The 10,962-nt window shown below is 38.6% G+C and overlaps 1 protein-coding gene across 2 annotated transcripts in view; it reads right to left on the bottom strand.

Annotated features, from left to right (window-relative positions):
• Positions 1-1,034: 1,034 nt before the first annotated feature.
• The window catches only part of JAKMIP2 (janus kinase and microtubule interacting protein 2), a 176,569-nt gene continuing 166,641 nt past the window's right edge, over positions 1,035-10,962 (bottom strand). For both annotated transcript variants that reach the window (XM_004420005.3, XM_087429595.1), the window contains one exon: positions 1,035-6,681. Coding sequence is in view for 1 of the 2 variants with exons in the window: in XM_087429595.1 (XP_087285721.1) it covers positions 6,661-6,681 (21 nt within the window). In the remaining variant the exon portion in view is untranslated. The remainder of the gene's footprint in view (positions 6,682-10,962) is intronic.

The following is a 10,962-nucleotide window of genomic DNA, read 5'->3' as shown; positions in this document are numbered from 1 at the left end:
CTACGGTAGGAAGCGTCCCCCACCCCCTTTAGTGCCAAGAAGACACTGGGGTACTTTCCTGTGGAGCTAGGAGAAGTCAGTTGAGTCGTTGAGTTATACACCACTGTACCAGAATTGGGGGTCATCAAAACTGAGCTTTCATTTGTAAAATTAGACAGAATCCATAACAATAATTGCCTATTTCGTGGCAGGCTGATATGCTTCGTACCCTTCTCATAGAGACTCAGCCAGTTTGCAAGTCTTCATCAAATAATATAGAGTGTGATGTCTTGAGGGCCAGGGCTATGTCTTCTTCTTCTCTGTTGTAAGGATTTGACGTGGCGCATAGATGGTTGTTATAAATGGGTGACAGGACATTGACATGAACTGATGAGTGACACTTTTTGCTAAAGAGAAGAGGTTACAATTGAAAGAAGAAACATTCTTAGCATGAATTTTTTGAATCCCTTCTCAAATACTTATTTTCAATAGTCCTTAGCAGTGACCTACAAAATTATTGTGCCATATTGGGTCTTTGTTTCACGTATACATGGGTTGTTTCCTGCATTAAACTGTAAGCTCTCTGAGGATAGCGCCATACATACCAGGCCATAGGGACGGGCACACACAATGGATGCTCACGTAACACACACTTGTTAACTCATTACATCTAGTGACTCTACAAGGTAGAGAAAAAAGGTAGGTGGATAAAGAAAAAGAAGTATAACATCTAGAACAAGGATGGCAAACAGCTGGCAAGATTCTCTTCCAAACCGTACTCAGAGAGAGAACTACAGTGCTCTCCTCATGAATGTAAATTCTGCCTTGGACTCCTCACCAGAGTGCCCCTGGTAGGCACAATAAAAAATTCAGAGTGGATGGATGAGAAGAAACCTATTTGCTATCCATGATGTAGAGATTGTTGCTTGACAATACACTATAGCCCTGATTTACTTCACCTCGTTTTTCCAAAGTAGATAAGAGTTCAGTTACAAAAACAAAACAAAACAAAAACCTATGAACAATGCAAGATAAAAGTTTTAAAAAATGCAGCTTTTTATTTTTATACAAACTAAAACACCAGAGCTCATTGACTCCTATATTAAATACATAAATTATAAAATAACCATTCATAAAACTTTACATACAATTAGTTGATTCCAAACTCTACGGTAATACATACAGTACATGTACATGTTCGGTGCACTTCAGAGGATCGTTGTGGCGAAACTCGGTCGCTTTATAGTTTTCTTCCATTAATAAGCAAGCGCTGAAGCAATATATGGAGTCATGCTAACGAGATGGAGAGAAGGAACTCCAGCTGAGGCAGTTGATTGGATGAAAACTGAGGAACTGGCCCCCTGGCTTCATGAGTACAACAGACATCCGGGGAATTACGTATTCAGACACATTGGCTCTATACTTGAGTCCCCACAGGATTGGATCTTGAAGGTTAAAACATGCATGGACCCTTCTTGGAATGGGATTTTTAGCTGATAAAAATATAGGACTTTTGGCTGATATTAATACTGTGGATTGTGCTAGATTTTCTGTTGCTTGTCCCAGAAAATCATTGGCATCACAAGGCTGGTTTATGGGCCTGAATAATTAGAAAACCAATGAGTAGTTTTTTGTCTCAGGCAACAACAGGAAATAGTAGTAATGGACAGAAGATGGAGGAGGGAGAGGCAGGCAAGGAGGGAAAGAGCACAGACATCAGATGCTAAACAAAAACTTGAGGTACCTAGCAGCATCAGAAAAACTCCTTCCTTAAGTCCTCAATCCTAGGACAGAAGTACACATTTAGTAAGCGCCCACACCATCATACTATGTACAGAATATATATGTGTATATATGTACATCACATATTTATAAAAGTGTTTGGATTTTAATCTGCCTCATTGTGGGAAGTTATTATGGTGAATGGAAGAAAATAGGCACATTTTGTGAGATGTCAATCAAATGTAAGTGGTTACTGTTATTAATGGATACTGGGGATCTGCTTTTGGGAAATTGCGTCATTCACACTGTAGCAAGTTTATGGAGTCTTGATTGTAGGCAAAGTTGGACTCAGAGTTGTTTATCTACACCACTCCCATCCTACAGAACTTTGATACAACAAGGATGGAAATATAAGCATGGGTACAAAGACCTCAATGCAAAAATACAAAGACAGAAAGCAGGAACTTCACCCAATCAACCACCTATACCTCTGAGTTTGATACACTATGTTGAATACAGGAAATTATAATCCTTCTATTTTTGCCACACTGACCCTTGATGTATATCTTTAGTAATTTTGGTTAAACATTGGACTTGGACTCTCAGCAATAGAACATTTATTTAGGAAGAACTAAAACGCCAAACTAAAAGCAGCCAAGACATGTGAAACTGCCCTGCCCAGGACTGGAATGGAATCAGAGGGTCAGCTCCAACCTTCTGTTATGTCTGAATCCTCTCGCCAATATGCCTGAAATTCAGTCTCAAGATAATATATTATATAGAAATGACAAGGCAGTTGAACAGAATGGAAGCTTTCATCCCTCAGGACCTTGTGACCTACTTTTTTCCCTTTAGAAAGAAGTCCACTTCAGGAGAGGCTTGGGCCCAACCTGGGAGCATTAATTCATGACCTAAACAGTCATCTAAGATTTGCTTTGATTACTGATCTCTCAGAGGTTATAATGAACTTTTCAATATAGTAGATAAATACATATAGTCTATGCCACTCTTTGACAGATCAAAAAAATGCAATTAAATATTTAAAAAATACAATGTCTCTGCTGTCTATTTTGATGTAACATAATACACATGATCCAATTAATAAAACATCAACAAAAAACTGATAAATTCTATTTTTACAGTTTCCATGAAAACCTACACCAAGTTAAAAAGACATGCTTCATTTTAAAACAACGAACTTATGAATTACATTGAAGACATTGAACATATGAACTACAAAATGGGTTTACATAAAATGTTGATAACAGGTAAAAAGGAACACGTTGGCCAGAGATTTATTTTAAACCGAAAACAATCAAAGTAAGTTGAAATAAAATACTGTGGCAAAATTATCTGGCAAAACTTTACTTCTATTACTAGTGGAGAACAAATGTCCCCTTTCTACTCCAGTGACAACCCGTGAGCCTTCTACATCATGTCTACCCTACTGAACAACCACACCACCTATGTGAGCGGTTATTTGTGAATGGAAGAAAAATCACAGCAAAAGTTATTCTTCGGCTCCTAAAACCTCACTCTTGGCAATAATTTCATTTATATGACATAGGTTAAAAGGGATCTGATAGTTATTTCTGGCAAATTCCAGTATTTCCTAAAACTTGGATGGCGTAAAAAAAAAGTTAGTAATTTAGCAATTTAATAATAGATGCTTTCTAGTATTACAGCCAAATATAGTCTTCCATTATATTTTCCTTTCTCATGAAAATGTTCCTCTCCTGAATAACTGCTGAAGTGGGGCTTTCATTTTATCTCAAACTATTTTTCAATATTTTCAGTAATGCTTATTTTCTAAGAGATGAATGCTTTTTTAAGAAAAATGAAGTAAATGAACCCGGAAGAATGTTATTCTGATTGCTACTAAGTCATTAGCCAAATGTGTCAGGATAGTTAAGGTACAGAAATTAAAGATCAGAGTGGAGCTATCTGCTCTCTGTAAGAAGTGCAGCCACAGTAAATCTCTCCATTATTAAAATAAGACACTCTTTTTTACTATTGCTGAACATCATATGCAAGGGAAGCATTCATTTAGATATGATCCATTTCCATGGATGCATCAGTGACTGATACATACATTTACAATTTTGCTAATGTTTTTATAATTGTGGAACTGGATAACAAAGAGATGTATCTGCCAAAATATTTAGCCTTACCCAATGATATATTAATTTTGAGGATCATTAGTAAGCCTTGGTAAAAACATCACTCTTTAGCCTAAAATCTAGAGAAATTAGCTAATTGCCTAGATCTTAAGCAAAAAGAAAGAATCCCTCCTTTTGCATTTGCTCTAAACACATCTAAAGCTGCTTAGATGGTCTTCCTAGCTGTCATTGCTCTTGTATGATTTTGTGTGTGTACGATATAATCAGATTTGTAGCAGATAAAGTATATGATTAAACCACACTATTTTTACAAATGTTTATAATCATTTAAACCATAGTCAGTGCTTGGATATCAAATTTAACCTACAAGTTTCTTGATGGGGAAAGCAAGATGAAGGGAAGGGAAGGAAAGTAGGTTTGGTAGAGCAGATGGAGTGTGAATTTGCTCAGGTGGACTCCAGAATGGCCAATGAAGAGCAATGGAAGAGAAAAGTCAAAGATATGGGAGAGTAATTTATCCTCTTCCATATGTTCTGAGATTTGAAAGGGTTGGGTCACAGATTGTAGTGGCCCTCCTTCCCATTGCCTGCACAATGAATGTACTATTCATATTTAATGTGGAACCTACCCAGTTGAACAAAGAATCCAGCAGAAGGATAGTTGTTTTGTATATTCCCAGTAGGTCATATCACTGGACCTTCCTCCAAAATGAAAGGGATAATCAGACTAATTATGTGATGCTATCGGTTCACTCCAAGCCTTAATTTCATGGTTGGCTCTCCTATCATAAAAGTGGAGTTTTGTATCATGGCACGCATATACAACAGGGAGAGCTAGGAGATGCTTACCACTGAAATGACACATTCTTCTATCTTGCTCAATAGCATGAGATGATCTATTTACTACAGGTTATTAGAGATCTGGGCTCTGGATCTGTCAATCTTTATTGCTAGTAATGTCCCAGGTAGTTTGATGGGAAAGGCTTCAGTGCTGTAGTGCTTAGATTTAACCAAACTGAAGCACTATTTTATTACACAGAGGACTCTTTTTCTCAAAAATACAAGAAAGTCAAATAACACAGCAGTCATAATAATTACAAAGCACATTGTGCTACTTTAAGCACCTCTTGTTCCAGAATTGCAAAAAAAAAACAGCTATGAAAAAGCATTTGAACCTCATTTTGCAGATGAGGAAACTGAGGCACAGAGAGGTTAAGTGACTGGGCCAAAGATACCTGGGTCAGCAGTAAATATAAGAACAAAAAGTGAGACCCCAGCATTCTAGCTTTTCTTATACATTCTTCAGTTATTGTTCTGGCTTTGAAAATGCCAGTGCTAAAACCAAAGAATAATATACTGAACCCACTTAAGGAAGGATTTGTGTAACATTTCATAGAAAGAGTTTCTGGCTCCCTACACACATTCTTTATGCATGGGAATTCTAGCCCTGTAAATAAAACCTTGACAATTTGAAAAATTGAGGCTGTTTTGTTATCTACAGTAAATGAGGTGTAAAATTAGCTTTTCAGGAATATTTATTTGCTCTCAGAGCTGAATCCAAGACTCAGTATTACATAACTTAGGAAAAGTACCAGTCTTCTCATCGTCTCTGGTAGAAAATGACCATATCAGTAACATAATGTTACTTCTATTTTAAAAAAGTAGTTATCTTGTTGCTGTCAGCTCTCTGGGAAAAAATGTTATCAGTCTAAATGATAAGAGGTCAGAATGCTCTAGGCATATCAGGATACTTAAAAAAAACTCATAATTACATTTAATATTCACATCTCTGTGGCAAACTTAACTGTTGGTAGAAGTTTACTTATTGCCTCTATTGTGTTTTTATTCAAATCATATATTTATGCAGGCAACTTTAAGCAGCCATTTGAAAACCAGTATTTTGGAAATGGAAAGATTCAGAGATGCTCTCTGGCCCATGTTCCTTATAGACGGTGTCATTCTAAACAGAACTGTGTCAGGGAGCTTGTGATTTAGAGCATCTTCTTCTTAATTTTCGACATGAAAGAGATCAGTCTGTTGCTCGTGGAGGAACACAGATGTGACAGAAGGCCAAGGAAGCATCAAATCTGCTTTTATTTCTTATGTTACATTCGCCTGGGTCCTTCGCCTCAGTGGCCAGTTTAGCTGGGGTCACTGTGATCCACTTCTCATCTGTCACCTGTGGAATGCACCCCACAAGCTCCACCTTTTGCAGAAAAAACAAACGGAGAGAGACTGCTTTTCTTCCCATTCACATCGCAGATGTCTCTGTTCCTGAGTTTTAAACAATAATAAAGACAGAAAAGCAAATCCCTGTAGTAAGAAACCAGACTTTTCAAATGAAACATTTTATTGTAAATAGCTCCTCATAGGTATTCCTCGTGCTTCATTCCCCCCCACCCTTGTTTTTTTGTTTTCATTTTTTCAAATGACGTTTATTTCAGGACTAATGTTTCCATGGGGTGTGGTGTTACATTAAAATGACCCCCCTGCACAGCAGGGGTAGAATGTTTCTTTGTAACTTTGGTTCCATGCCCAAGACACATCTTTGCTTGATCTGCTGAAACTGTTTCCATTGCTGAATTTTTTCTTTACACAATATATGTTTACAGTTCTTTTCTTCTGGTTTGACATATACATGTTTCATTAAATGCAGCATATATTGTAGATTTTCAACAGGGTCATGTAGGAACTGTCAAGTAAGAAACCTTGAATAATGGCTTTAAAATACACAGTTGTAGTCCTGGCTACAGGGTAGTTCTTAGCTTTGATCTCCCTCTCAGTGCTGTAAACATTTCTGCCATCTTTGAAGGTTTAGAAGTATTTGCCTTTCTGGGGTCTTATCCGTGTTTTCGGTTACTCTGTAAAACAGAGGGGAAAATTCTTTAATCATCCTTTCTGTTAATAACTGAAACAGAAAAAACACTTTTTTTAAAGAAAAATATTTTTTATTCTTTACCACCTCTTTGAGCTGTATGATCTTGTGCAAGTTACATAAAAAGAAATTCTCTAAGCTTAATTACTTTAATTTTAAACGAGAAAACAGAAGTATCTATTTTAAGGGTTCTTGCAACAATGCATACGAAGGAATTAATAGTTCTTGTCTCATCGTAAGTGGCCTGAAATATTAGCTATTACCATTATTGCCTTTTCCTCTGGGGCTTTCCAAGGCAGTGCCTTAAGAAGCGCAACTGAACCATCATGCTCCCAAATATCAATTTAAGATATTATTTTAAAAGCAGGTTTGTCCACGCCCTTCAGTGACTTACTTACTTTTATGTCATACTTCCTCCCCAACAATTGTATCCAATGGCAGGTGGTCTCCACCCTAAGGTCCTGACCTGGGGATTCCTTGGAAATTCTGCCACACAGGTTTCCTGGTAGGCCCCAGAGATGTCCCTGAAAAGGTACTTTGTTGGGCTATGCCAGGCAGGACTCCTAGCCCTGTTCCTCTTTAAGTCCACTGTCTGGGTTTTCACTTGGGTAGAAGTTTAGGACCTAATGCTCTCTTCCAGTGAAAGCTGGAAATGGCACAGAGGACATGCTATCATGTGCTGCTTAAGGACGTGGCCTTTAGAGTCTGAATGACATGGATGGAGAAGATGGGATTTCCATTTCTCACTGTATGTCCAAGGACATAGTTATTTTACTTCTCTAAGCCTAATTTCCCCATCTATAAAATAAAGATAATAATTCTGTAGCAGGATTTTACTGGTACCCCAGAAATGGTGACCAAGATCCAAAGTGCTGGAAAAGGAGCCCCTTAGGACCCCAAGGACACTTCCAGTCCACCACACAGAGGCAAATTAAAGATTCAAAGAAATTCCCACCATGGTGCAAGTCAGAAATATTTGGAATTCCTATTTGCAGAGCCACTTTGTCTGCTCCCAAAGACTAGATTAGACTGGGAAGAAAGAGTGAAAGAGTCACAGAGGAGAACGAGAGGAAGAAAGCGCAGTGGTTGGGATGAGAGTATAATATGGGAGGGAGGGGAGCACGCCAAAAGGCATAAATAGAGATTGGTGGTGCTTGCATTAAGGAGTCTTGCATTCTGTTGCTCAAACACAGAGCAACGCTCACCTATTGCTCATCCTCCTCTGTCTCTCTGGGCAGAGAACTGGAGAGGGAGGGCTGGTACCACCAGTGATGGGCTTCAGAGTGGCAGTGGAGGAGCTTGGGCCTCAGCCTGTCAGGGCATAGTGCAGCGGCCATGCCCTGCACAGCTCCTGAAGAACTCACACATACGTCTCCCAAATGGCCAGTCTTTGATCACCTCTCATAGAAAAGACATAAAGAGCTGGTCAGTAATAGCCAGAGAAACAGCATCGACCACCAGGGAGGGGGCCACGCCACTCCAGTGGAGTTGAGAAGCACATATGGCTTTCCCTCTTCCTCTTCCCTGCCCTCCAGAAGAGCTGAGCCTTGAAGAAGGAAGGGGAAGAGATCTCTTAGAGCCAGGCATGAACCTCCTCCTCCACTGCGGAGAGGGGAAGAAATGAGATGAAACAGTCTGAGATTGAATTTTTAAATTGGGCTAGATTTTCGAGAACCGAAGGTGACTAAAAAATTGGGAAACTAACCTAAGATTTATTGAGAGAGGGAAATAAGACAGAACCTGAGTGAAAGCCATGTTTTGAGAAAACAGACTGTGTTCATATTTATAGTCCACTGAGATGAGAGCACCAAACAACTAATTACAACTATAATATCCCCATATTCTCTGTAAAGAAGAGAACTGATCTGAATGTACATAAAAGATGCTTTAAGGTGTGTGTATATACATAAACATATATATATATATAGTATTTGTATATATAAAACAAATATGCCAACACAAAAAGTCTTTTACTTGCAAACTTTCAATTTGTATATTCTCAGAGATAAATCTTCAATTCTGTTTCAGCACATATGCATCATTTCTGCCTGTCACAACTGAAGTAAAGCCCATCATTTGAGTAAAACCATGTTGGTTTTAAAAAAACAAATGGACTTACAGACAGTCTCCCAGAATGTTAAATTTCTGTCAAGTGAGTATCTGTAAAAGGAACTATGATTTCTACAGCAAAGCCATATTTATTCAAATTGGCATCTGAATAACTGAAGTGTTATTCAATGGGTCACCAGAGATGGCCAATTTTCAGTGAGCTAAATGTCAGTACACTCTAACTAAAACGGTATAGAATATAAATTCATTCAGAAGGCCCTTCTGGATATTACAGAATCTCATGGATTCTTGTGAATGGATGGCTTACCAGCACGGAGCTTTACTTTCCTCCTCCGTAGAACAGTGATTCCCGCTCTCGTTTCTGAGAGTTGACTACATGCCACCGGTCTTAAGTCAGTGAATATAGTGATGCCACTTCTGACTTGTGACCCTAGTATCTAAGTACCTACTACACTTCCTGGTTCATAGAGGACACTTAGCAAATATTTGTTGAGATCAATTGTTAGGCTACTTCTGTTCATTATTCTTTAGGGTTTTCCAACTGCTAGAAGGTGGTTTAGATCGTTATGGATCACACATTTAGAGGCATATTGATTAACAAACTAGCTAACTCCTGTTCTTTAGTATCACAAAGAACCAAAAATCACGAACAGCAGTCACTCCCTCTTTCTGCTTTCCATATCTCTCTACAGGGCACCACCACCCAACCCGTTACACCATCCAGGACCCTAAGGGCCGTTCCTGACACCTCTCCCTCCATCACCCTCATACGCAATTTGTCATATAGTAAAGTGTTCCATAAATGGTAGCAGTTATTATTACCTCCATTTTACAGATGAGAAAACTGACACTGAGGATTGTTAGGTAATTGGTCTATGAGAATCCTAGAGGGGAAAACAGATAATATTGAATGAAACTTAATTGAAACCAGAGGATCATGGGAGGCTTGCCTGAGTCCCCGATTTTACACTGAGATGGGAAGGACAAATGGATATTAACCAGTTCACGATGGTGTGGAAAATGTGGTCCAGAGAGATAGAAGCACATATCGGAATGTATGATCCAAGACAGAATGGTTGGTATGTCCTAGGAAGCTGGCTTTTAATGAGCGTCCTAGGAAGTTGGCTTTTAATGAGCTTTTCTGTGTGCCAGGTACTGCACTGCTTGCTTTGCTTATAATATCACTTAATCCTCAGAAAAATAGTAGATGCTATTACTTACTAATTTTTTATATTAGGAAATCAATGTTTGGAGAGTTATCATAGTATACTATTTTGCAGGGTTGTTGTAAGTATTAAATAAAATAACAGATACGCAATGCACTTCTTCAACTGCAAAACAGGATATCCTCTTCGTCTTCCTTATCATAATATCACAATCATTAAAAAAGTATTTATTGATTGTCGACTACACGCTAGGCACTGTCTAGGTATTTGTGATACAAGGGTGAAGAAAACACGTATGGTCCATGCCCTCATGAACCTTATATACAATGAGGGAGAGAGACATTAATTAAAAAAAACAAAAACAAAAACCCAAATGCATGTAAAATTTGGCCAGAAGTGAAATCAAGGAAGACTTCCCTGAGGGAATCACAAGTGAGCTGAGATCTGAAGGATGAGAGAGTAGGTGTTTATGAGATAAAGTGGGGGGGAAAGTATTCTGTGCACAAGGACTGTGTGGGTAAACCCTTGTGGAAGGCAGGAAGGAGTGTGGCTCATCAAGGGAGATCCTGGAGCAACACGAAGCCTGAGAGATTGTCTGCGGTTAGACCATACAGGGCTTTGTTGGCCACATTAAGGAATTGGGATTTGAGCCTATTGGTGATGCTTTCCCAGGAAGGGGGCATGATTAGATTTGTGTTTCCTAAAACTCACTCGGGCTGCTGTGTGGAGAATGAGTTATATGAGTGTCTAGAGGAGAAGCCCTGAGTCCAGTAAGGAGGGTACCCCACTAGGGAGCTGGGGGAGAACATATTTGTTTATGTGTTCTTTCTTCACTCATTCTTTTAAGTTATTCTCCAAATGACATATAAAGAACAAATTGGATAGTTACCTTGGTATTACATTACTATGCTCTCCAGGGCTCTGATCTAACCTGTCACAAATCTGCTTTCACATTCATTTACCCAGCTATTCATTCATTCAACCATCTGCCCATCAATTTGCTATATTTTTATTAATTATCGTTATGTTCT

Source organism: Ceratotherium simum, chromosome 4 (assembly GCF_057802395.1).
Source record: "Ceratotherium simum simum isolate JZ-2026a chromosome 4, ASM5780239v1, whole genome shotgun sequence".
Classification (NCBI taxonomy): domain Eukaryota; kingdom Metazoa; phylum Chordata; class Mammalia; order Perissodactyla; family Rhinocerotidae; genus Ceratotherium; species Ceratotherium simum.
This window is presented reverse-complemented; position numbering and strand designations above follow the sequence as displayed.